This window comes from Pecten maximus, chromosome 6 (assembly GCF_902652985.1).
Source record: "Pecten maximus chromosome 6, xPecMax1.1, whole genome shotgun sequence".
NCBI classification, from domain to species: domain Eukaryota; kingdom Metazoa; phylum Mollusca; class Bivalvia; order Pectinida; family Pectinidae; genus Pecten; species Pecten maximus.
In genome coordinates, this window is record NC_047020.1 from 10,851,768 (window position 1) to 10,879,609 (window position 27,842).

The following is a 27,842-nucleotide window of genomic DNA, read 5'->3' on the forward strand; positions in this document are numbered from 1 at the left end:
AATGCAATATGCATAACTAGGCACCAAGGGAAACCCTACATATCAAATTTGAGAAAGATCCCTTCAGTAGTTTCTGAGAAATATCGATAACAAGAATTGTTTACGGACGGAGGGACGGAGGGACGGACGGACCACGGACCACGGACCACGGACGCAGGGCGATTTGAATAGCCCACCATCTGATGATGGTGGGCTAAAAACCCTTTTTTTACATCACAAGTTTGTTAATCTCTTGTTGCCCAGCATATAAAAAGTCATTTATAGCAGTATAGCCAAATGTTTCCCTTTTGTCCCACTCCTCAGCCCCTAGGGGTCATCCACACAATTTGTAGCTTTTCGAATCCCCATCACATAGAGATGCTTCCATATGCAGTCATATATGAGTGGTATTCATCGCTTTGTTCCAGAGAAGTGGCTTATAGTAATACATTGTATATCCAAATTACTTCCTTTTGGCCCTGCCCCTCAGCTCTCTGGGGGAAAGCTGGTCCATTTGTAGCTTTTGAATCCTCAACCCATAGGGATGCTATCAGTCAAATATGAGTGATATCCATCTGTAAGTTCCAAAGAATTATTCATTTATAGCTATTGAGACAAGTTGATCCCTTTTGGCCCCACCCCTCAAGCCCTGGAGTGGTCAGCCACATTATTTTAATAAATTTGAATCCCAGCCACCTAGGGATGTTACCACTGAAACACTTGGGGCGGGGGTAGGCAATGTCATCCCCACCATTCGTACAATTTCTGAACACCCTGTACACTAAGGTTTGGTAAACTTAAACCATCTGGACATCATAGATATATGGTTTTAATAAATACTTTATGCTTTGATATTGTTGGGTCTTTTCAGGGCCAGGAAATATGTCTCCACAAAATATACCTAAATGTCATGTATTTGAAAAATGAATTTATCCTAAGTTTAATTTAACAAAATTTACCCTTTACTTAATTTAGCAACCTTTAACCTCAATTGTCCCTCTTTTGTCACCTTGGAGTCCATTTGAAGTATTATGGTTCCGGTGTCCATTGGTCCTGTTGTTACTTCTGTTGTCACCGCCCCACAGCTGGGAGCCCCAGCCTTTACCATCAGAAACAGGAGCATTGCCTCTCCCTCTCCCTCTGCCTCTTAGATATGCTGGAACTTCAGACATATCGGCCACCTGAAATAAATAAATCCAAATTGGTATGTTATGTGTGTATAATGATTATTATGTACAAGCATTCATTAGATGTTCCACCGAATGACTTATGGATAATGAAATAATCTAGATATTCACATGAAATTAACAATTTTTCCAGTAATATAATTGTAAGACTGCCTTTTATTTAAGACCATAAAGTGAGTGGGTCTCACATAAATATAATGCATCCCTCACTTCCCTCATCAGTATGCCCTCAACCTGTAACTATTTTTTTCCTTATCAGGTAAGTGTTTGGGGAGGTATAATAATTTTCAATGTCTTTAACATGTAACTGTCCTCCCCTACACCAAAGTGGTTTGTGCATGGACCTGGGACTTCTTGTAGTGTATTAGGCTATTTCAAGTAAATGTGGAATAAAAACTTCTCCAGCTCCAGATAGACAGAAATTTAGGCCTGATTTTGCTGAAATTTGGAACATAAGGAGTTTGAAGGATGTGAAAAATAGAGTGTTATATAAAGCACACAACTAGTCTAATCATTAATCAAAGGCCTCATCTTTCACTCAAATACACTACCAGGTATAATAGACAACCAAGAGACCCAATGGGCATGTAATGCTTACATAGATATTATAAATAAGCAATCATGAAAACACATTTTTACCAAAAGCAATATTGAGGTCCAACTGGATGCTGCACATACATATAGTTAGAAATTGGGGATAACAATGTTTTCAATGTTTTGATTGAGGACAATTAGTCCTAAGGGACAAATTAAAAGCATGTACATATTCTTATCTTCCTTTCAAGTAATTGAACATCATGGTTATGATGGGAATCTCAGTATAATTTCCATGTTTAACAGGACTCGGGCACTAAATTGCAACTCTAGCAGAGCCAGTTTGTTTTTGTTTTGCTTTGCCCAGTAATTCTACAATGGGTTGGAAATCACAACTATTTTCATAACCCAAAGAAGAAACGGATAGAACTTTATTATGTATTTGGTTTGTTATACCCTAGCGTCCTGATTGGCATTTCTTCATGACTTAACTAGCAAGCTGGTATATGTAATATCAACTGTTTCTAGTTCATGACCACTGAACACTGTCTACAGGGACCATGATAGACCACACAGTAAAATCTGTATGCCCAGCAATCAACCCAAAAGCAGAAAAGGTCCAGGGGATTCATTACAGTACCATGATTATGTCTAACTTTTTACAATCAGCAACCAAATATGGTTTTGTCATGATGAATTCTCAATCATGTCCTGCATGTCACTGCCAATAAACAAATTACCTGGTATATGTCCCAATGGCGGGTCGTGGACCCTGCAACTAATTACAGTAGCATGGTGAACTCTTTATCTTAACAGAGAAATTTTAGGAAAGGAATTAGTATAAGCTATTAGCTTGTTTTCCAATCCTATATGTTTATATAATTTGTATTATGATCTGTGTACTTGAATGTTAATGAAAATATTGTTTAAACTAAGACTAAATATACTAAGAATTCTAAAATATAAAGTTGGAAGAAATACTCTCAAAACAATATATATATCATACATTAGACCTATATTAGAATACTCAGATATAGTTTGGGATAACTGTACAACAATGAATCTGATTTACTTGAATCTATTTAACTAGAACCCATAAGGATTAATTATAACAGGTTTAGAAGAGGCACATCTCACCAGATACTTTTCTCAGAAGTAAAATTAGATCCATTACAAATTTAAACCAGAAGACATAATCACAAACTTACAATCATGTACAAAATCATTAATAGAGAGCGCAGCTCGAACGGGCAAAGCCCGTTCGCGTAGCGAACTTAATGGTAGAGATGTCTCGGAAACCCCCCCCTTTTCCCCCAATATACTTAGAGTTCAAAAACTTTCTCAGTAACCAGAAACTGGAAGTCACGACAAGATCCAGTGTTGCGCAAGACTGTATTCAAAGTCACATTCTCGGGAGATTACAAAATATCAAGATTTTAAAAATATGCAAATGTTTGACTTCACACTAGTTAGAATTTGTTAATAAAATTTATCACGAACAAGTTCTTAATTATTTATATAATTATATTTTTCAACGAAAATATTTCCGGTGTTTTACGAGTGCAGCTCCGGTCCGTTCGAGTTGCATACAAGTTTACCAAATATAGCACATAAAATAAAGAGGACTTCCAAATTTTTTTGTTGTCGTCTGCTGCTCATCTGTGAGATCTGCTGTCCCGTTACCTTGTCATCGCTTAATCAGTCTATTTTAAGACTTATTCTACGATTAGTTTTTGTAGTAAGTTATCTAAATCATAATTCTTGTTGATATATACTTTATTACAAACCAGTGTATAGATCTGTTGGCAATATATTCATTTTGTAATGTGGGATTTACTATTCTAGTACACTAGATTATGTGTGCTAGTAGTTTGTTTCTCGAATTCCATGGGCACCGGGATTGCTGCGCTCTCACATAGGCCATATCTAAAATTATATTATTATGTTTGATATATTTTACCCCAGATACGCCCCGCCTGCTGTTTTCGTCAACTGTGCTATTTATCTGTGTACGTTACCTGTCATACATGTATGTTGTGAATTGTAAATGTGGTGTTGGAATGTTTCTTTATATGGTCATGTCCAGTGTCGTCTTGTTCTGGGTTTTGGCGGTCAATTTTATTGAAAATGCCATTCATTTTTTATTCATTGAAGCAGATTTTGATGAAAATTTTATGTTATGCCTGCTAGCAATTTAAAAAAAAAAAAAAAAAGACTCATTAGGGCTTGTGCAAGTCTATAGTAAAAGGGCCTATCACAAAGTTCTGGCCATATTTGAAGAAAAAAAAGAAGATGACTGTGACTCTTTTAAACTATAAGCACATTACTTAAATAAGACAAAAGTTACACTTATGAAGTTATCATTCATAAGACCGCAGATGGTGCATCAGCTGTCAAATGTCTGTCAGTGTCAGTCTGATGTCATCAGCCGCAGACAGTTAGCCGTTAAAAGACTGGATTATTTCACCTCGGAATTCAAACTACTGTGAAGAAAATGCAAAGCAATAACATATCTATATGTATGGTTTCAAATACCTATAACATGCAAGGCTTGAACAATCCCATTACACAGCCCAAGAAATTGAAGAAATTGCACTCCACATAACATTCACTTCCTGTTGCATGGACGCTGACATATTGAATGGGGGTTCATGGGGGAAATAATCATAATTTTTATTTGCTTATTTGTTATTTTACAAAAATATTATTAATTCGTAGTTTGCTTTACTAAGTAACAATAAAATGGACAAATATATTGTAGAAACCTATTGAATTTTCTTCATAATATGACTTCTCGAAGCATCGCGTTTTTGAAAGTCAAAATGGCGAACGTCCGATGAAGGGTTCAGGGTCTCTCGGATTTGGTTTTACACAGATAAACTGCGTAGTTTGGGTATATGGGTTTCATAAGAAAGCTACATAAATCATTCGTATGAACTCTAACGAGGAAAACGAAGAACAGAGCGGAAATCCGACCGCAAGGTATATTATGATCCCTTGTGATCAGCTGTAGTCATATCCTTCTTTCGATTTGTTATGTCAGAAAATGAAGGAAATTATGAAATGAATGAAACACACTTAAAATTTGTTTACATCATCTTATTGTCAATAATATAATTATTTCGGGTAACAGTTAAGGAAATGCAGTTTGTCGAATGTCATTTTTTTACATAGAAATATATCAACAGAAGTAATTATTCGACTGCAGAAATGGAAAAGTGCATGTCATGCTAAAAATCGAGAAAGGTTGATCATCTGCTCCGACCAATGTTCGTGGACATTATTATTTTTTTTTTTTCAAAATAAAACTTGTTTGAGACAAAGCATTTTGTAAAGGACTACCGCAATCTAGATTAATTACGATATTTTCTATTTCAGTATTGTAAAGATATATATACCCCATTTGAATCACAGTTTGTTCATCTTTGGTCCAATATTCATCTGTCATTTAGGTTTGAAATTAAACCCCTTCGGAAAGTTTTGAGTTTTGCAACACAGGTTTTGAATTTTCTGATTCACTATTTACTCCCTATTTAAATCATATAATGAAAATTTAAAACTGTTCTTTGGTGAATGTAGAAGCTGAGAAATGAATAAAAAAAAGACGAGTGTTCACACTAATCAGGAATTTTCCTACAGTAGAATCTTAAGTCCAATAGAAGGACTGATTCCCCTAAAGAAAACCTACCTTGATGACCACATGAAGGACTTTGAACTAAAATACAACCATTAGCCGGGTTATAACACAATATCCGAAAGAGACACTAATATCTTAATTTGATAATTGAGATATGGATATAGAGGCATATTGCATGCATGCATCCATTATTTATCATATGATTATTGTCATATCCTATAAATCATATCATATTGCATCTTAAAGAAAATCATGTGAAAAATTCACAATTCGCCACTACAAATTCCCAAAATAAAGGTTAATTTTTCAAGATTAAATGTACATGATGTGCAAATTTAAAGACCCCAAGCAATTTTGAATGAATAACACAATGGTGAAAATACCAATTAAAATAAAAAAAAAATAAAGGTAACATTTATTGAGAAGAATATGAATTTGTTTAATTTCACTTACCTCTGTTTTCCCAATTTCACATTTTATTGCATAAAAAATCCCCAATTCATAACCCTGGACCAAGATGCAAAATTGTAGGAAAATCCCTGCTAAATGTTTAGGTCACCTGAGACAAAGTCTCAAGTGACCTATTCTAATCCCCTTTTTGTCCGTCGTCATCCGTTGTGCACCCGTAAACAATTTTCATTTTATGATTATAACAAATATGTGTGAAAATTGATCAAATATACCAAAATTAAGAGAGGATGTTTTTAACTTTACTACAAAAAAGAAACAAAAAACCCCCAACATTTTGCACACTCAATCATAGTGCACAAACTGTCTAAAAACTAATACTAAAAATATATTTATACAGTGTAACATCATATGGTCTGTCCAAACATATTTTTTATTAATGTACTCTGATTCATTGATGTCTATGGTGACATTCTAGAAATATCATTTTAATGAAATTGATTGTTAAAAATATTTTGGTATATTTTTGTATATAAATTACTTTACCACAGTACATCACTATGTACTTAAAAAACACATGTCTTTTCTTTTGTTATTCCCACAATATAATTTATATATCTGTTTTTGTATTTCAGTAAGGCCCCATCCACATTAACATCCAACAGACCAGAAACTGGTGACGGAATGTAAGTGATATTTAGTCATATCAGTACATTGCATTGTAGACAATTTGTAGCTGACTGTATGGGGGCCTATATGTACTTATGTGCACATGTTACATTGTAATTTCTCTAGAAATAGTCCAGGTTTGTTGATGAGGCATGATGTCTTTTGTACATAGGAAACCAAACATGATTGATCTATATACGTTTAGCTAACTATCACAAATTGACAAAAATGAAGGTTTTCAATAAGTAGAAACAACCAATTTGATAAATTGGGGACAATATGGTGATGTTTCTGTTGGACATGAAACCATTTAATGTAACTGAAAGCTGTTTAATTTCTGCATGCTGAGAGTTTCAGAAATTTTAATTTTCAAACACAAATTTCAATGTTTACAAATGTTGAATTTTACATACAGGAAGCGGGCTTTAGCAAAACAGCTGATTGAAAAATACTATTATCAGCTGACTGATGGCTGTGGAAATGAGGGATGCGAGAATAAGTCATGTGCATCATCCTCAGATTTCACATATAGAGAACGTAGTCGGAATGAACTGGCTGTGCAGGCAGTGGAGATGTTTAAAGGTAAAGCCACTTTGTGTGAACTACAACCAAGTAAAGTAGCCAAGATGCCGGAGGATTGTGAGCCTAGCCCCTGTAGCAGCCGTGATGTTGCACCTCTCCCTGAGGTTACATCTGCTACAGCCCTACTTCTACCTGGACCATCAGCCAGGATGAATAGTCTCCAATTACCTATGTTAAAAAAGTTATCACCAAGTAGTAGTTCTTCTACACCTGAGAAAGAAGCCCTGTCACCAGGTAAGTTTTGTTGCAAGGGATTAATTCTGCTGTTCTGATAAGAAAGTATTCTGCAAAGAAATATAATTGAAAAGATTTATGTATATATATATAATAAATTGGTAATCAAGCAAATTGATTGTGATTTGAAAAAAAACAGTTCTGCTCTATAAAGTGTTAGACAAATGGCTAAAAACCAGAATTTATTGGATCTTCCTGTAATCATATTTTGATTCTTTCAAACAAAAGCAATATTTGAAATGAATTTGTTAATTTTTTAGCTGCAGGAGAAACAAAGTTCTTCACCGAAGAAATACTAGTTCAGCTTATAGCGGATTGTAAAGAAAACAACAGCTGGTCAAAGTTAGTGAGATTGATTGGTTCTACCTACAACAACACAGACTCACTATTACTCAGTTTTCGAAAAACCAAAGAAACATGTGTGCCAAAAGAAAAAGATGTAGATAAGGATACAGATGAAAAAGAAGAGGATTCTCTTGCTGGTCAAGAGAAGATGATTATTGATGAATCCAAGGAGGAGGATATAGAGGAAGATGAAATATCTGTGGACATTCCTTCATTACGCAGGGCTTATGCTGCTCTGATGGAGATCCAGGACACTCCAGTGAAGGGTGCACTGATAAACGCTCTCATGTCCCTGGCTCGCTCTGTAGAAATGGACTTAAAACACCACAAGGTCATGGACAGGAACCCACACTACATCAATATCTTTATCATTGTGATGGAAATTCCCTTTATGTCCAGTCCAGAGTTCATTGAAGGAGCATTTCCCCAATTCTGCAAAGCTATGAGCCAACTGTCACTACATGGTCAGGCCCGATTGGCCAAGGTGTGGTCAAGGTTTGGTGCTGAACGTCTCCATGAGATGGTGCAGGCCCTGCACCAGCTCATCACAATGAGGATTGTTCAGAGTGAGTCTAGGTGGGGCGGGGGTTACTACATTAATGATGATGATGGTATTACCAGTGCTACCAAAGTCATGAAAATACTTTTCTATGCCAGCATTTATGGAAGTGAAAGAGACTTGCCGGATTCTGTGGAAGAGGAAAAGTCTCAAAACGAAAAGACATTACAGGATATGTTCCAACTTCAAGGTGCATTCAGCAATGAGCCCAAGGAATCTCGGCAACCAAAGGAGGATTCATTAGGTCAAGAACTAGGAGTGTCGCCCTTGGATTCCAGACACCCGTTGGTAGCATATGAAGATTTTGTAAATGAAATACTGAACGAGTATGTAGACTTGGAAATTGACTACAAATACAAATTAGAAAATGAATCAAAGTTTTCTTTCATGAATCACTGTTTTATATTAACAACTGCATCAAAGCAAAAGTGCATGAATTTCGACAACCGAGTGAGAATGTATAATGAGAGAAGGACTTCTATCCAGCAAACTGTTTTATTTGGAATTCCACCTACGCCCTTCCTTCGTCTCAGGGTCAGGAGAGACCACCTCATTGATGATGCTTTAGTTGCTGTATGTATCTGTGTGATATTCAGACCTTAACAATAAGCTATTAATGAAATTCAAAGTTACAACCAGGTGTAAATTTTAAAAAATTGTCAGGAATATAGTGACAGATTTTATGTAATTACTTTTCTGTGTCTTGATTGACATTTTTCATCAGTTTTATTACTTTTCAGGAATTTGACTACATTTTCTGCTTCATTGTAATAAGGAATGAAGTTTTCATTGAGCAAGATCGATACTATTATAAACATATGAATTATGAAATTTTGGTATGCTATTACATATAGTTAGCAAGGGTATATATCTTTTTGATTTCTTTGGTGTTAAAACTTCGAAGTTGTACATGTATTTTTCAACAGCTGGAGATGACTGCTATGGACAATCCACAGGACTTGAAAAAACAGCTCATTGTGGAGTTTGAGGGTGAACAAGGTCTGGATGAAGGAGGAGTGTCCAAGGAATTCTTTCAGCTCGTCATAGAGGAGCTTTTTAATCCTGATTTTGGTAAGTATTATTGTCACGTACATTTCAATAATAATTTTTCTCTGAGACAAACTTTAGGCAGTTGTTATACAATTAGATCATCATGCTACCTGATGATTTTAGTGATTCAGACGTTCATTATTCATCACTTAAAATATCTTTTAAATTAGTGTTGAGTTACAAACCGAAGAATCCACATTTTATTAATACATGTATATGATGATCTTTCTCTAACTTTTGAAATGAAACACTCAAGTCTTTGTGGGCTGTGATGATGTTTGTTTAACCCTTAATCTTAAAAGATGAGAAAACTATGCCATTTAATTTTCAGTATGTTTAATTATTGTAAGATACAGAGGAACAGTAAACATTTACTTTAGAAAAAAAACCTCTCCTGTTACAGGGATGTTTACTCACAACGAAGATACACACTTCTTTTGGTTCAATCCTACATCATTTGAAAACGACGGTCAATTCACCCTGATTGGCATAATGCTTGGTCTTGCCATATACAACAACACCATTGTGGATGTCCATTTTCCGCCAGTTGTCTACCGAAAACTGATGGGCAAAAAGGGTGTGTGGGCAGACTTGAAGGACATTGATCCTGTAAGTAGTGTTGAGGCAATAGAATACTTTTGTTAAAAAATTGTTAGATTTTTAAGATAGAATAAATTTTAAGAGAAAAAAAAATTAAATTACCATCATTTGTATGTTGTTTTGATGAAATGTGAGGATCTGTGGTTGTTATTTAGACGATGGCCAGCAGTCTGAAGCAGATGCTAGAGTACAAAGAGGACGACTTTGAGGAAGTTTTCCCCCAGTCCTTCTGTATTGACTATAAAGATGTGTTTGGGAGTGCGTTAAGCCACGACTTAAAGGAAAATGGTGCACACATCATGGTCTGCCAAGAAAATAAGCAGGTAGGTTTCCCCACAGATGGCATGTTGATTTTCCCCTATGGGTTTTGTTTCACCATCCAAAACAATATATTTTTCCTTTGTGGAATCACGATAAAAACTGTATAGAATTTAAGTTCATTATTGACTTTGTAAATGATGTAAAATGAAAATTATTTTCAATAAAGTATCATATAAGTTGAAAGTAACATGCGTACACAATTATCAAAGTGAAACTGAAAAATGGTAAAGACATACTTAGAAAATTGAACTTGTGAAAATTACTTGTGCAGCCTCCTGTTAGTTACTTCATAGTATGCTCTGTTTGCTGTACTCTTGTTTTATGATTTTTTTTTCCTTCAGGAATTTGTTGATATGTACACTGACTTCATCCTGAACAAAGCCATTGAGAAACAATTCCATGCCTTCAAAAGGGGATTTCACATGGTGACAAATGAGAGTCCATTGAGAATACTCTTCCTGCCAGAGGAGATAGAACTGCTGATCTGTGGTAGTGAAGTACGTGTTTACTCAAGTATTCATTTTTGTGCATTGATATTTTTTTCTTATGCTTGTTCAAGCTGGCTGCAGTGGCCTTTGATTGGCTCTATAAAGATGTTTTGGGTTGTAATTGGAATCTAACGTGCCAATTTGAATGTTGAAAAAAAAACCATCTTTTGAACCAAGAGGGAGTGACTATATTCACAGTCTCTGATTTATTGTCTTCTGCATAAGAAATATTTGGTTTAATAGTTCAAAATAAATTGTAGTACATATGATCAATTTCTAAGACATAAATGTGAATAAGGGTATGTTTGTGTAGGTCTTTTCTGATGACACAATTCTGTGGTGAACATGCAGAATAAATGTTTTTTCTTTTGTAGCAATTTGACTTTCACGAACTTGAAGAAGCTACTGACTATGATGGGGGATTCACTGTGGACTCCACAACAGTCAAGTAAGTTACTGCTATTTGAAGAGCTTTAATAAGTGTTGATAAGTCCACAACTAGGGGGGGGGGGCAAGATAGGTTTCCTTTCCATCTGTCTTGTATGTAACATTGAAGTTTGTCAGCGCTCAGGGCTTTTGGGTCAAGGTCACTGTTGCTATATTTAGCAGGGCCAGTACAGAACATGTATTGCTTTAGCAATACCCAGTATGCTTGTCTTTACATAGAAGTGATTTTGTTGAAATTTGGTTGTAATAAGTAATCAGTTTGTGGTGGGGTCAGATCTGTACCTGAAAAGGGGTTGAGGCTTGGTCTTATTGTACAACTAAATTAATTCAATCCTAAAAAACTTGTATTGTATTTTAGTAATTAATCTGCTCATATGATGGTGTTACATTTACGTGTTTTGCTCATGTTGGTGTTACTCATTTCACCCTATGTAAATAAATGCATTGCATAAGTCTAAACAAGTATCACTGACAAGAATGTTTAACAAAGTAGTATACATATTCTTAAATTTTACCTGAAACAAGGTTTTCAAAATAGGCTAATTTTTTCTTTTTCAGGAATTTCTGGGAAGTTGTCCATAGCTTTTCAGATGACCAGAAACGAAAGCTGGTCCAGTTCACTACAGGGACAGACCGAGTCCCTGTAGGAGGCCTCTCAAAACTCAAGCTCATCATTGCCCGCAATGGTCCAGACTCGGATAGGTATGATTCATTTGTATTGCAGGCTATTTTTCTCCCCATGTCATGATACTATTTTGAGTTTATAAGTGACTGAATCAACTTTAATTTAAAGGAATTTGAAGCTATGCTTAACTGAGTAGTGCAAAAAAAAAAGTATGAAGTTTTTTCAGAATAAACATCTTTCTAGTGAACCTGATGTCAGACATGGAAAGCCGGTACTACATGCTTAATGTTTGGTCATTTCCATTTGTACTATATATTATAAGAAGTTGTAAATGAAGATAAACATTACTTTATGATAATTAAGAATAATCATACTAGAAAGCATTCAAGGTTTGTCCAATAGTTCCTTTTTGACAGAAGGTCTAGAGCGGCATTTCAAATGAAGCATTTTGGCTAAATGCTTAGTGCTAAAGGAGGAAACGCTTAATGCTAAATGCTTTCTGAAAAATGTTTATTTATGAAGTGCTTTATAGACCTAAAAGGTGGGGCAAACGATGGATGCTTTGTTTCATGAATTGTTCTTTTTAGTTAAATTTTCCTTAATTAACAAAGGAATACTTTGCTTCAGCTATTTAACAAAAAGCTTTTTAGAATAAAGAAGACAAAAGCATGTTGTCATTTTGAAAAATCTACAAGAGCCACATTTGAAACAAAATTTCTTTTATATCCTGATATAGAGGAACATGACTTTCATTAGTTAATTTCTTTAAAACTAAAAATTGATATTTGAATTGAGGACCATTCTGTACTTAATAGAGGATGGAGATTTACTTGTAATTAAAATATGACTCCATCCTTTTCTGCACTTAGCCCAAGTAGGTAAATTTAAAATAATCTAATTTTACGCCTATCTGTTTTTTTTCTTCCTGTATGTAGGCTGCCCACAGCACACACCTGCTTCAATGTATTACTGTTACCAGACTATTCTTCTAAGGAAAAGCTCAATGAACGACTACTGAAGGCCATCAACTACTCTAAGGGATTTGGAATGCTGTAAGGACTTAAATTGCAACTCCAAAGGAATGTGATTGCTTCGAAACTTGTGATGGTTATTACTGATGATGTTTACAGCTCACCCATAGAAATTCCTTGTACTGTGTATTTAATATTTGATAGAAATTATTGACATTTTAACTGCTGAATGTAGCAGTATTTATGTTGGGCAAACCCATTGTGATGTGTTTTGTATGATTTGTCCAGAGATCTGTAATTCTTGTTCAACAGGTTTTATATTGGTGTCACCTTTTGATCAGATCCCTGTATAGCCATACTCGTCCTAGTTGAACTCCATATGGACATTATCATTTCCTGCATAGGTTAACACAAAATCTGAAATTTCATTGTAACTACTTTTCCTAACATAATTTTGATCCCTTATTTCAGAGATAATTGAATGTTTTTTCTTGCTTTTTATCATGCAAATTATGTTTTCTTTTCATTAAGTTTTTATTTCATTTCAAAGATCTTAATTTTGTTTGTAACTGTTGCTAAAAAATAATTATGGATTGAAGGGTAAAAAAGTTTTTCAAAGAAATTTCTCGGTAGAATCCAGCAAAGAATGGGGTAGTGATAATTATTTTATGAGGGTATTATAAACTTAAATACATCAGAAATGTGAGACGTTGTGAATACAAAATCCATAATGTTGTTGTGTTACATGTAGTTATCTACTATATAGTGCTAATTCCTCTACTTAGGTTATTGTTTTTCTGGCTCTCTTCTTCCTGTCTCACCACTAGGAAGGCTTACAACCTGTCAACTCTTGTGGGTATGGCTTTCTCATGGTCTTAACTATAACTGATTAAATTGATCATAAGAGTATCGAAATAATGGTACTTTTCAATTGAAGAAAAATATCTGTGATGAATTTTTATGAATAAATAGTCGTTCTTGGATCCAGTTTGTTATATGTAGGAGTATTTATAGAACAGTAGGTAAATAATGTTGATTGTATTAAATGGTAACTTTGTAAAACAGAGACCAGGAATAAACATGGTATGTATTTATCAATACATAATTAATATGTTGTAAATTACAATCAGTTTTATTCAGCATCGATCAAAAATTGATTTAAAAGAAATATTTGTGGAAATTGTTATATTTATTATTTAGTCATTTGAACATTGTTTAGTGCTATTATCAGCTCTATGTATAGCCACTGGCCCGCCTAAAGGTATGTATATTTGATATGATAATCCACTCTATATATAGCTACAGTGGCCCTCCTGAAGGTATATATATTTAGTGTGATTATCCGTTCTATATATAGCTACAGTGGCCCTCCTGAAGGTATATATATTTAGTGTGATTATCCGTTCTATATATAGCTACAGTGGCCCTCCTGAAGGTATATATATTTAGTGATTATCAGCTCTATATATAGCTACAGTGGCCCTCCTGAAGGTATATATATTTAGTGTGATTATCCGTTCTATATATAGCTACAGTGGCCCTCCTGAAGGTATATATATTTAGTGTGATTATCCGTTCTATATATAGTTACAGTAGCCCTCCTGAAGGTATATATATTTAGTGTGATTATCCGTTCTATATATAGCTACAGTGGCCCTCCTGAAGGTATATATATATTTGCTTGTTTGCTGTAGATTTTAATTTGCTGGTCCATGCATATTGAAAGGATTTTTCAGGAAACAAGGAATATCAAAATAACTGCATTGATTAGTGCCCATATAGTGCTAATATTACTAATATTAGAATGAGAAAACAGAATTCACAATTACCTCCTAGCATTTATAAAGCTGGAGACAATGTCATATTTGCAATTTGAATAAGGTCAAGTGCTTTCATTGTACCATACTTGACCACCTTAGTAAGCTGAATAATATGAATCTTGTTTTGTCATGCTATATGATGTATGTTTGTAAGTTACATGTAAGAGAAAGCAAGCAATGTTTTATACCTGATCAACCTAAATGGTAGCAAGTGGGACTCTGTACTTGTCATCTTTGTGAACAGAGTGACAAGTTGGACTGTACATGTCATCTTTGTGAACAGAGCGACAAGCTGGACTGTACTTGTCATCTTTGTGAACAGAGTGACAATGTGGTTGTCATCTTTGTGAATAAAGCGACAAGTTGGACTGTGGTTGTCATCTTTGTGAGCAGAGTGACAATGTGGTTGTCATCTTTGTGAATAGAGCGACAAGTTGGACTGTGGTTGTCATCTTTGTGAGCAGAGTGACAATGTGGTTGTCATCTTTGTGAACAGAGCGACAAGTTGGACTGTGGTTGTCATCTTTGTGAGCAGAGTGATGATGTGGTTGTCATCTTTGTGAACAGAGCGACAAGTTGGACTGTGGTTGTCATCTTTGTGAGCAGAGTGATGATGTGGTTGTCATCTTTGTGAGCAGAGTGATGATGTGGTTGTCATCTTTGTGAGCAGAGCGACAAGTTGGACTGTGGTTGTCATCTTTGTGAGCAGAGCAACAAGTGGGACTGTGGTTGTCATCTTTGCGAGCAGAGCGACAATGTGGTTGTCATCTTTGCGAGCATAGTGACAAGTTGGACTGCAGTTGTCATCTTTGCGTGCTAAGACAAAAATCGGAACTCGGTGGTTATCACTGAGCAACAAGTGGTGTTCTTGGGAGCTGAGTGACACATGGCAATCTTTACATATCATATTTGTGAGGCGAGTTACAGGTGTGGCGTTGTTTACTTGTCATATTTGTGAGCTGAGTGACACATGACGATCTTCATTTGTCATCTTTGCGAGGTGAGCCAACAATTGAGATTCGATGGTTGTCGCTGAGCAACAAGTGGTGTTCTTTACTTGTCATCTTTGTGAGCTGAATGACTCATGGTCTTTACTCGTCATCTTTGCGAGCTTTGACAACATGCTGTACCTGATGTATTTGCATGCTAGGTGATATGATTTATTGTTGTTATTGGATTATATGGCTTTGTGAAAGTGTTCATGGCAGCAGTTTTATTTCAATTTGGATAGATAGAAGGGAATATATTGAAGGAATATTAGATAAATTATGTAGAGATATTACCAAACAAATTTTGTTAAAAAAAGTGTTTCTTTACTAAAGGCATAACAGGAACATGTCATAATAGTTTTTATTTTTATTTAGGAGGAGAGATTTATGCCAAAATTTTAGAAATAAATTAGTAGGTTCTTATATTAATAGAAGTACTTGTAGGTTTTATATTAATAGAAGTACTTGAAAACCTACTTACCTGAAACTGCTGTTGGTATGTATGCATGTTTGTGAATTCCAAGATATGATCTGTAGGCAGTTACTGTCACTTTGGCTTTAACATAGTCATACATCCGAGATCAGAATTTTATATTTTGTTAATGTATTTAGAAGAAGAATGAAGATATGCCATCATATTCTGTGCTCTCTATTTGATAATTCCAATTTAGTATGTACTGTCTGCTCAGTTGACATATATTGTATTCATGAGTTTATGTTGTGTCGTATCATTTCCGCAATATGTTTATATCATGTGATCAGGGCTGGTTTTCAATGTCAAGGGGAAATCTACATTGAAAATAAAGTTTACACGATATCAGTTATTGAGATTCAGATTTGTTTATTTCTATGATTGATGAAGTTCATACATTGATTGACATCAGTCATTGTTGTATTAATATTGCCTGAAATTGTGAATGCAACCAATACAAAGATTTACCCTTCAGTAAGAGTATTTCTGTTTTTACCAATTAGAGGGATTAATAGCTATTAACATGATATTTTTCATCACTAAAGTGATCCCGGTATATGTTCAGATTTTAATGTCAATGGACGACATTGTTTGCCATTATCTTGTGTTAGTTGTTTTGGATCATTTTACCTATTTTACGTTATAACTTCTGACATGAAAACAAATGTTAACAAGCTCAGAAATAAATATATCAAATGCTTTTGACCAGTCGGTAGAGCCTTATTAATGTACAGATTATAAAGAATTTAGAATATTTCTAGGCCAGTCATCAAATTAAAGATATTCGGTTTCCCTGCTTCAGTTGATTTACTGTCTCGCCTGTGACGAAGTCGCGAAGTGAGACTTTGGTGTTCGTTTTATGACAGCGTCATCATTTCACATAAAGTTTTGCATTTAGATTCGTAGGTCAAAACAGTTCCAGTCTAACTTTAACCAAACTGTATAAAAATGTAGTTAGGTCACACAGTGGACATCTCAACACACCCTTCATTTACAGAATATCCAGAACTAATGATTCAGTAACTCTGGAAATTGTTTAGTTCAGTATCAATGATATTCCAACTAAACTTGGATATTTGCATTGTTGTATGGAATCTCAACACACTGTAGATTTTGTGAATTTTTATTTTTTGGTGTGTTTTTGGGTTAAAACTTACCTTGGTAGATTTTCAGAAGTTGAAATAAAATTGTCATTGCTTCTCACACCGACTTACAAATTAGTTTATAGTGAAATTATATATTGGATGTATTATCATGTCACTTTTCAGAGTGATTTGGGGAAAAGAAATGTCATATTTCGGTACTTTTCAGAGTGATTTTGGGATAAAAATGTCTGTATTATAGGTGAAATTGAAGAATAAGTGATTTTGCAATTTGCCAAGTTTTTTTCCAACAGAACAATTGCTACATGTATATAACATGTACAGGGGTTCCATACTATCAAGTGGATGTCTTTTAGTAAAAAATACAAAGTAGTGGATTTTGGAATTTGCTTGAAACTTCTACAATGAAAAAGCAGGACAGACATGAAATTGTGTTCATTTTTGTAATTCATTCCAGTATAAAAACTCTGGATATAGATTGCGGTATATTTAATTGCCCTTAAAATTTTTCTTTGAAAATTTTGTTTTCATGTTACTATGCACCTGTGATTGAAATAATCTGTAATCAGAAAAAAATGAACTGCATTAAAAATAAACTTAAATCTGAATTACAATTGTGATCAAAACAGTGACACCTAATTTGTTAGGTCACCTGATTAATGGTAGGTTTGGGTGATACTGAGCATAGACAGGAACTGTGTCCCTATTGTCTACATTACAAATATCCTTGTATTTAAAACAGACATTTACAAAATTAAATTTTATCAAACGAAAATGTGTTTGTGGATTTATTTTAGTCATTGGTCAACAACATCTATTTTCCAGTGTTTGTTACAGTTGTCTGTCCAAGTTAGTTGACAACTGGTTCTGCGCGGAGGGGGCGATAGATTTGCACTCTATTTGTCAAGAGTTGGCCCTGACAGAATCTAGGACATACTGGTATATACTCTGTTATTATGACAATATCTCGTGGAATATATACTTTGTTATGACAATTCTTATCATGTGATTATCTCATGGAGAGATGGAATTGAATTTTTATATAAAAGTAAAAATGTTAGCACTATTTGAGATATTACCAATTATCGTATACAAAGAAACATATGTATGTAATCAATGATGAATTTTTCTGTCCCACTTTTAATTTAGTTGAAGGTATTAACTCCAAATTCAAAAATGGACAATATGCACCCAGTTCTTAGAATAAAGTAAATGTAACTGGACTTGCGAAGAGAAAGCTTACGGCAAAGCTTGTTCAAATTTTATATGACTGACTCAACATCAATCACCATCATGGTAGATGTTAATTCCATGTTGAGAATAAGTACAAACATTGCTGTACATATATGAATCATGAACTAATCAGAAATTAACCCAGGTCTGTATAATGCTTTACCATACTTGATAAGATATCCTGAGCCGAAGGGCTATCACTTTTTTGGTATCTTGTAATTAAACCTGCATGTAGCCTGAATGAAGGGCAGTACTGGTAAAATGTGTTTAAATGAATAACCTAGGTCTTCATGGATAATATCTATTACTTATGACCTCAATGTCAGTGGTTATATATACATTTAGATCTGTGAATGACTACGGCTGATAGAATGCCTTATGATGCTGACCTACTATTATATTATCAGAGCTGATCGAATGAGTGAACTCAACTTAATTTATTCACCCATGGATAGAATGCCATGGCAACAGTGACTTGGATTATATAAATGATTGCAGATTGCATCTAATTCAAAACTGTATTTGAGAGATTTTTTTTTATATTTTACACCATGAGCAAGATCAAAGTTCATCTTTTTAGGAATCATTTAGCCTAAAATGGTTCATGCTCAGTTGTATGGTTAGCAAGTTTGTTCGAATGAATCATCTTTATCCACTTTCAAAGTCACATGGAATTGTGTCAGATTATTTTAACTGAGAGCTGCCAGACTTCATGACTTAAAAATGAACATTCTGTTATTAATAACCAGTAATGTGTTAGGATGTCTGGTGTGTCTGCCATGGACACTGATCTATAAGAAAAAACACAATGAAACAGAATGTAAAACCTGTCTTTTAATACAATATATTCCATCTCAAAAGAAAACAAGATAAAAATATAAGTTAACAATTGATATCCTAGAATAGAGTATAATGAAGACACTGTAACAAGACAGGTGTCTACAAGGTGGCCTGACTATGTCAGTAGAGGACTGTAAAAGTACAGGTGTCTACAAGGTGGCCTGACTATGTCAGTAGAGGACTGTAAAAGTACAGGTGTCTACATGGTGGCCTGACTATGTCACTAGAGGACTGTAAAAGTACAGGTGTCTACATGGTGGCCTGACTATGTCACTAGAGGACTGTAACAGTACAGGTGTCTACATGGTGGCCTGACTATGTCACTAGAGGACTGTAACAGTACAGGTGTCTACATGGTGGCCTGACTATGTCACTAGAGGACTGTAACAGTACAGGTGTCTACATGGTGGCCTGACTATGTCACTAGAGGACTGTAACAGTACAGGTGTCTACATGGTGGCCTGACTTTGTCACTAGAGGACTGTAAAAGTACAGGTGTTTACATGGTGGCCTGACTTTGTCACTAGAGGACTAAAAGTACAGGTGTCTACATGGTGGCCTGACTATGTCACTAGAGGACTGTAACAGTACAGGTGTCTACATGGTGGCCTGACTATGTCACTAGAGGACTGTAACAGTACAGGTGTCTACATGGTGGCCTGACTATGTCAGTAGAGGACTGTAAAAGTACAGGTGTCTACATGGTGGCCTGACTATGTCACTAGAGGACTGTAACAGTACAGGTGTCTACATGGTGGCCTGACTATGTCACTAGAGGACTGTAACAGTACAGGTGTCTACATGGTGGCCTGACTTTGTCACTAGAGGACTGTAAAAGTACAGGTGTTTACATGGTGGCCTGACTTTGTCACTAGAGGACTAAAAGTACAGGTGTCTACAAGGTGGCCTGACTTTGTCACTAGAGGACTGTAAAAGTACAGGTGTCTACATGGTGGCCTGACTTTGTCACTAGAGGACTGTAAAAGTACAGGTGTTTACATGGTGGCCTGACTTTGTCACTAGAGGACTAAAAGTACAGGTGTCTACAAGGTGGCCTGACTATGTCACTAGAGGACTGTAAAAGTACAGGTGTCTACATGGTGGCCTGACTATGTCACTAGAGGACTGTAACAGTACAGGTGTCTACATGGTGGCCTGACTTTGTCACTAGAGGACTGTAAAAGTACAGGTGTCTACAAGGTGGCCTGATTATGTCACTAGAGGACTAAAAGTACAGGTGTCTACAAGGTGGCCTGACTATGTCACTAGAGGACTGTAAAAGTACAGGTGTCTACAAGGTGGCCTGACTTTGTCACTAGAGGACAGTAAAAGTACAGGTGTCTACAAGGTGGCCTGACTTTGTCACTAGAGGACTGTAAAAGTACAGGTGTCTACAAGGTGGCCTGATTATGTCACTAGAGGACTAAAAGTACAGGTGTCTACAAGATGGCCTGACTATGTCACTAGAGGACTGTAAAAGTACAGGTGTCTACAAGGTGGCCTGACTTTGTCACTAGAGGACTGTAAAAGTACAGGTGTCTACAAGGTGGCCTGATTATGTCACTAGAGGACTAAAAGTACAGGTGTCTACAAGGTGGCCTGACTTTGTCACTAGAGGACTGTAAAAGTACAGGTGTCTACAAGGTGGTCTGATTATGTCACTAGAGGACTAAAGGTACAGGTGTCTACATGGTGGCCTGACTATGTCACTAGAGGACTGTAAAAGTACAGGTGTCTACAAGGTGGTCTGATTATGTCACTAGAGGTCTGTAAAAGTACAGGTGTCTACAAGGTGGCCTGACTAGTCAGTAGAGGACTGTAAAAGTACAGGTGTCTACAAGGTGGCCTGACTAGGTCACTAGAGGACTAAAGGTACAGGTGTCTACATGGTGGTCTGATTATGTCACTAGAGGACTGTAAAAGTACAGGTGTCTACAAGGTGGTCTGACTATGTCACTAGAGGACTAAAAGTACAGGTGTCTACAAGGTGGTCTGATTATGTCACTAGAGGACTGTAAAAGTACAGGTGTCTACAAGGTGGTCTGACTATGTCACTAGAAGACTGTAAAAGTACAGGTGTCTACAAGGTGGTCTGATTATGTCACTAGAGGACTAAAGGTACAGGTGTCTACAAGGTGGCCTGATGATGTCACTAGAGGACTAAAGGTACAGGTGTCTACAAGGTGGTCTGATTATGTCACTAGAGGACTGTAAAAGTACAGGTGTCTACAAGGTGGCCTGACTATGTCACTAGAGGACTAAAGGTACAGGTGTCTACATGGTGGTCTGATTATGTCACTAGAGGACTGTAAAAGTACAGGTGTCTACAAGGTGGTCTGACTATGTCACTAGAAGACTGTAAAAGTACAGGTGTCTACAAGGTGGTCTGACTATGTCACTAGAAGACTGTAAAAGTACAGGTGTCTACAAGGTGGTCTGACTATGTCACTAGAGGACTGTAAAAGTACAGGTGTCTACAAGGTGGCCTGATGATGTCACTAGAGGACTGTAAAAGTACAGGTGTCTACAAGGTGGCCTGACTATGTCACTAGAGGACTGTAAAAGTACAGGTGTCTACAAGGTGGCCTGACTATGTCACTAGAGGACTGTAAAAGTACAGGTGTCTACAAGGTGGCCTGACTATGTCACTAGAGGACTGTAAAAGTACAGGTGTCTACAAGGTGGTCTGACTATGTCACTAGAGGACTGTAAAAGTACAGGTGTCTACAAGGTGGCCTGACTATGTCACTAGAGGACTGTAAAGTACAGGTGTCTACAAGGTGGCCTGACTATGTCACTAGAGGACTGTAAAAGTACAGGTGTCTACAAGGTGGCCTGACTATGTCACTAGAGGACTGTAAAAGTACAGGTGTCTACAAGGTGGCCTGACTATGTCACTAGAGGACTGTAAAAGTACAGGTGTCTACAAGGTGGCCTGACTATGTCACTAGAGGACTGTAAAAGTACAGGTGTCTACATGGTGGCCTGACTATGTCACTAGAGGACTGTAAAAGTACAGGTGTCTACATGGTGGCCTGACTATGTCACTAGAGGACTAAAAGTACAGGTGTCTACAAGGTGGCCTGACTATGTCACTAGAGGACAGTAAAAGTACAGGTGTTTACAAGGTGGTCTGACTATGTCACTAGAGGACTGTAAAAGTACAGGTGTCTACAAGGTGGCCTGACTATGTCACTAGAGGACAGTAAAAGTACAGGTGTCTACAAGGTGGCCTGATTATGTCAGTAGAGGACTGTAAAAGTACAGGTGTCTACAAGGTGGTCTGACTATGTCACTAGAGGACTGTAAAAGTACAGGTGTCCAAAAGGTGGTCTGACTATGTCACTAGAGGACTGTAAAAGGATAGGACATAGGTGTCTACATGGTTGTCTGATTATGTCACTAGAGGGTTCATAGTGGACAGGATTATATCATTGGACAACTGAAAAAGGAAAGGTGTCTATGAGGGACCTCGTAACTGGGTATGTTGGTACAAAGAACTATCATGTCAGATAATGGGTTTCCATAAGAAACCAAACTATGCTGAAAAAGACTGGTGAAAGGATTGGTGTCCTGACTAAGGCAGAGTAGATATATAGGAAAGGACAATTATCCAAGATAGACTTAAATACATTGGAACAGACCAGTAAAAAGTACCAGGTAAGAATCTTGGAGGGATCTGACTTAATGATGATATAAAGAGAGTCTAATGGAATTTCATATATGTCTGTTCTGTGGACGGGGATATCTCAACCCAAGTGTTAGAGTTTGGCTGGTCAGCACAAAGCTTGCCAAGTGCATGCCAGTCAAACTCTTACACAATGAGATATCCTTGTCAATGGAACTGACCCATGTTTTAATTATTTTTGTCACATACTTAGCAATTCAAGTTGCAATAAACATCGATTGAAAAAAAAATCAATCCCAATCACAACAATTGTATGACATCACAGAAACATTACAGTGATGTCACATTGACAAACTATTATTGTGACATCATATTCATGTCATGGGTCTTTCCTTACAATGATAAAAACATAATTCTCTCTTACCCTGGACAGGGATATCCACATTTTTACCGGGGCGAGATTTTTTATTTCACATACACTTTTCACGTTCTCAAAAAGTACATGTTGTCATGGCAACAATACAATTATATCATGTTGGATATGTCCGTAAAAACAAGCGTTTGTGTCTAGGAGGGTCTAGAAGGACATTTATCTATGAGGGTCTAGAAGAAGAGGGTCTATGAGGGACTATGTGGACTAGAAGAACGTGTCTATGAGGGACTAGAAGGACATGTGTCTATGAGGGACTAGAAGGAGAGGGTCTCTGAGGGACTAGAAGGAGAGGGTCTCTGAGGGACTAGAAGGACATGTGTCTATGAGGGACTAGAAGGACATGTGTCTATGAAGGACTAGAAGGAGAGGGCCTCTGAGGGACTAGAAGGAGAGGGTCTCTGAGGGACTAGAAGGAGAGGGTCTCTGAGGGAGTAGAAGGAGAGGGTCTCTGAGGGACTAGAAGGAGAGGGTCTCTGAGGGACTAGAAGGAGAGGGTCTCTGAGGGACTAGAAGGAGAGGGTCTCTGAGGGAGTAGAAGGAGAGGGTCTCTGAGGGACTAGAAGGAGAGGGTCTCTGAGGGACTAGAAGGAGAGGGTCTCTGAGGGACTAGAAGGAGAGGGTCTCTGAGGGACTAGAAGGAGAGGGTCTCTGAGGGACTAGAAGGAGAGGGTCTCTGAGGGACTAGAAGGAGAGGGTCTCTGAGGGACTAGAAGGACATGTGTCTATGAAGGACTAGAAGGACATGTGTCTATGAAGGACTAGAAGGAAAGGGTCTCTGAGGGACTAGAAGGACATGTGTCTATGAAGGACTAGAAGGACATGTGTCTATGAAGGACTAGAAGGAGAGGGTCTCTGAGGGACTAGAAGGAGAGGGTCTCTGAGGGACTAGAAGGACATGTGTCTATGAAGGACTAGAAGGAGAGGGTCTCTGAGGGACTAGAAGGAGAGGGTCTCTGAGGGACTAGAAGGAGAGGGTCTCTGAGGGAGTAGAAGGAGAGGGTCTCTGAGGGACTAGAAGGAGAGGGTCTCTGAGGGACTAGAAGGAGAGGGTCTCTGAGGGACTAGAAGGAGAGGGTCTCTGAGGGACTAGAAGGAGAGGGTCTCTGAGGGACTAGAAGGAGAGGGTCTCTGAGGGACTAGAAGGAGAGGGTCTCTGAGGGACTAGAAGGAGAGGGTCTCTGAGGGACTAGAAGGACATGTGTCTATGAAGGACTAGAAGGACATGTGTCTATGAAGGACTAGAAGGAAAGGGTCTCTGAGGGACTAGAAGGACATGTGTCTATGAAGGACTAGAAGGCATGTGTCTATGAAGGACTAGAAGGAGAGGGTCTCTGAGGGACTAGAAGGAGAGGGTCTCTGAGGGACTAGAAGGACATGTGTCTATGAAGGACTAGAAGGAGAGGGTCTCTGAGGGACTAGAAGGAGAGGGTCTCTGAGGGACTAGAAGGAGAGGGTCTCTGAGGGACTAGAAGGAGAGGGTCTCTGAGGGACTAGAAGGAGAGGGTCTCTGAGGGACTAGAAGGACATGTGTCTATGAGGGACTAGAAGGAGAGGGTCTCTGAAGGACTAGAAGGACATGTGTCTATGAGGGACTAGAAGGAGAGGGTCTCTGAGGGAGTAGAAGGAAAGGGTCTCTGAGGGACTAGAAGGACATGTGTCTATGAAGGACTAGAAGGACATGTGTCTATGAAGGACTAGAAGGAAAGGGTCTCTGAGGGACTAGAAGGACATGTGTCTATGAAGGACTAGAAGGACATGTGTCTATGAAGGACTAGAAGGAGAGGGTCTCTGAGGGACTAGAAGGAGAGGGTCTCTGAGGGACTAGAAGGACATGTGTCTATGAAGGACTAGAAGGAGAGGGTCTCTGAGGGACTAGAAGGAGAGGGTCCTCTGAGGGACTAGAAGGAGAGGGTCTCTGAGGACTAGAAGGAGAGGGTCTCTGAGGGACTAGAAGGAGGGGGTCTCTGAGGGACTAGAAGGAGAGGGTCTCTGAGGGACTAGAAGGAGAGGGTCTCTGAGGGACTAGAAGGAGAGGGTCTCTGAGGGACTAGAAGGAGAGGGTCTCTGAGGGACTAGAAGGAGAGGGTCTCTGAGGGACTAGAAGGACATGTGTCTATGAGGGAGTAGAAGGACATGTGTCTATGAGGGAGTAGAAGGACATATGTCTCTGAGGGACTAGAAGGACATGTGTCTATGAGGACTAGAAGGACATGTGTCTCTGAGGGACTAGAAGGAGAGGGTCTCTGAGGGACTAGAAGGAGAGGGTCTCTGAGGGACTAGAAGGACATGTGTCTATGAAGGACTAGAAGGAGAGGGTCTCTGAGGGACTAGAAGGAGAGGGTCTCTGAGGGACTAGAAGGAGAGGGTCTCTGAGGGACTAGAAGGAGAGGGTCTCTGAGGGACTAGAAGGAGAGGGTCTCTGAGGGACTAGAAGGAGAGGGTCTCTGAGGGACTAGAAGGACATGTGTCTATGAGGGACTAGAAGGAGAGGGTCTCTGAAGGACTAGAAGGACATGTGTCTATGAGGGACTAGAAGGAGAGGGTCTCTGAGGGAGTAGAAGGAAAGGGTCTCTGAGGGACTAGAAGGACATGTGTCTATGAGGTACTAGAAGGAGAGGGTCTCTGAGGGACTAGAAGGACATGTGTCTATGAAGGACTAGAAGGAGAGGGTCTCTGAGGGACTAGAAGGAGAGGGTCTCTGAGGGACTAGAAGGACATGTGTCTATGAAGGACTAGAAGGAGAGGGTCTCTGAGGGACTAGAAGGACATGTGTCTATGAAGGACTAGAAGGAGAGGGTCTCTGAGGGACTAGAAGGACATGTGTCTATGAGGGACTAGAAGGACATGTGTCTATGAAGGACTAGAAGGAGAGGGTCTATGAGGGACTAGAAGGAGAGGGTCTCTGAGGGACTAGAAGGACATGTGTCTATGAAGGACTAGAAGGAGAGGGTCTCTGAGGGACTAGAAGGAGAGGGTCTCTGAGGGACTAGAAGGAGAGGGTCTCTGAGGGACTAGAAGGACATGTGTCTATGAAGGACTAGAAGGAGAGGGTCTCTGAGGGACTAGAAGGAAAGGGTCTCTGAGGGACTAGAAGGACATGTGTCTATGAAGGACTAGAAGGAGAGGGTCTCTGAGAGACTAGAAGGACATGTGTCTATGAAGGACTGGAAGGACATGTGTCTATGAAGGACTGGAAGGACATGTGTCTATGAGGGACTAGAAGGAGAGGGTCTCTGAGGGACTAGAAGGACATGTGTCTATGAAGGACTAGAAGGAGAGGGTCTCTGAGGGACTAGAAGGACATGTGTCTATGAAGGACTAGAAGGAGAGGGTCTCTGAGGGACTAGAAGGAGAGGGTCTCTGAGGGACTAGAAGGACATGTGTCTATGAAGGACTAGAAGGAGAGGGTCTCTGAGGGACTAGAAGGAGAGGGTCTCTGAGGGACTAGAAGGAGAGGGTCTCTGAGGGAGTAGAAGGAGAGGGTCTCTGAGAGACTAGAAGGACATGTGTCTATGAAGGACTGGAAGGACATGTGTCTATGAGGGACTAGAAGGAGAGGGTCTCTGAGGGACTAGAAGGACATGTGTCTATGAGGGAGTAGAAGGAGAGGGTCTCTGAGGGACTAAAAGGAGAGGGTCTCTGAGGGACTAGAAGGAGAGGGTCTCTGAGGGACTAGAAGGACATGTGTCTATGAAGGACTAGAAGGAGAGGGTCTCTGAGGGACTAGAAGGAGAGGGTCTCTGAGGGACTAGAAGGAGAGGGTCTCTGAGGGACTAGAAGGACATATGTCTATGAGGGACTAGAAGGAGAGGGTCTCTGAGGGACTAGAAGGACATGTGTCTATGAAGGACTAGAAGGACATATGTCTATGAGGGACTAGAAGGAGAGGGTCTCTGAGGGACTAGAAGGAGAGGGTCTCTGAGGGACTAGAAGGACATGTGTCTATGAAGGACTAGAAGGAGAGGGTCTCTGAGGGACTAGAAGGAGAGGGTCTCTGAGGGACTAGAAGGACATGTGTCTATGAAGGACTAGAAGGAGAGGGTCTCTGAGGGACTAGAAGGAGAGGGTCTCTGAGGGACTAGAAGGAGAGGGTCTCTGAGGGACTAGAAGGACATGTGTCTATGAGGGACTAGAAGGAGAGGGTCTCTGAGGGACTAGAAGGACATATGTCTATGAGGGACTAGAAGGAGAGGGTCTCTGAGGGACTAGAAGGACATGTGTCTATGAAGGACTAGAAGGAGAGGGTCTCTGAGGGACTAGAAGGACATGTGTCTATGAAGGACTAGAAGGAGAGGGTCTCTGAGGGACTAGAAGGACATGTGTCTATGAAGGAATAGAAGGAGAGGGTCTCTGAGGGACTAGAAGGAGAGGGTCTCTGAGGGACTAGAAGGAGAGGGTCTCTGAGGGACTAGAAGGAGAGGGTCTCTGAGGGACTAGAAGGACATGTGTCTATGAAGGACTAGAAGGACATGTGTCTAGGAGGGACTAGAAGGACTTGTCTAGGAGGGACTAGAAAGCAGGTCTATGAGGAATATGAAGGGTGCGTGTCTTAGAGGGACTAAAAGGATATTTGTCTATGCAGTTCTAAAAGGCTGGGGGTCTATGAGGGATTAGAAGGCTGTGGGTCTATGAGTGATTAGACGGATTTGTGTCTTAGAGGGACTTAAAGGATATTTGTCTACGCAGTA

General features: G+C 38.6%; 2 protein-coding genes and 1 long non-coding RNA gene across 5 annotated transcripts in view; 2 read left to right on the forward strand and 1 right to left on the reverse strand.

Annotated features, from left to right (window-relative positions):
• The window catches only part of LOC117328942 (NF-X1-type zinc finger protein NFXL1-like), a 38,087-nt gene extending 33,759 nt beyond the window's left edge, over positions 1 to 4,328 (reverse strand). For both annotated transcript variants that reach the window (XR_004533081.1, XM_033886574.1), the window contains exons 1-2: positions 4,236 to 4,328; positions 989 to 1,160 (exon numbers count right to left, since the gene is read on the reverse strand). Coding sequence is in view for 1 of the 2 variants with exons in the window: in XM_033886574.1 (XP_033742465.1) it covers positions 989 to 1,151 (163 nt within the window). In the remaining variant the exon portion in view is untranslated. The remainder of the gene's footprint in view (positions 1 to 988; positions 1,161 to 4,235) is intronic.
• Positions 4,329 to 4,512: 184 nt separating this feature from the next.
• On the forward strand, positions 4,513 to 14,011 carry LOC117328943 (ubiquitin-protein ligase E3A-like). The gene is made up of 11 exons (XM_033886576.1): positions 4,513 to 4,682; positions 6,381 to 6,431; positions 6,830 to 7,230; positions 7,491 to 8,707; positions 9,061 to 9,205; positions 9,588 to 9,793; positions 9,940 to 10,107; positions 10,447 to 10,602; positions 10,968 to 11,041; positions 11,599 to 11,742; positions 12,601 to 14,011. The coding sequence occupies exons 1-11, from the start codon at positions 4,633 to 4,635 to the stop codon at positions 12,719 to 12,721; spliced, it is 2,733 nt and encodes a 910-aa protein (XP_033742467.1). The 5' UTR covers positions 4,513 to 4,632; the 3' UTR covers positions 12,722 to 14,011.
• A 5,078-nt stretch (positions 14,012 to 19,089) lies between these two features.
• Positions 19,090 to 22,248, forward strand: LOC117328944. 2 transcript variants are annotated; one of them, XR_004533083.1, is made up of 3 exons: positions 19,108 to 19,188; positions 19,239 to 20,826; positions 20,966 to 22,248. It is a non-coding gene; the product is annotated as an uncharacterized LOC117328944 (long non-coding RNA). The 2 variants fall into 2 exon arrangements; XR_004533082.1 differs by having other exon boundaries at positions 19,090 to 20,826.
• Positions 22,249 to 27,842: the final 5,594 nt, after the last annotated feature.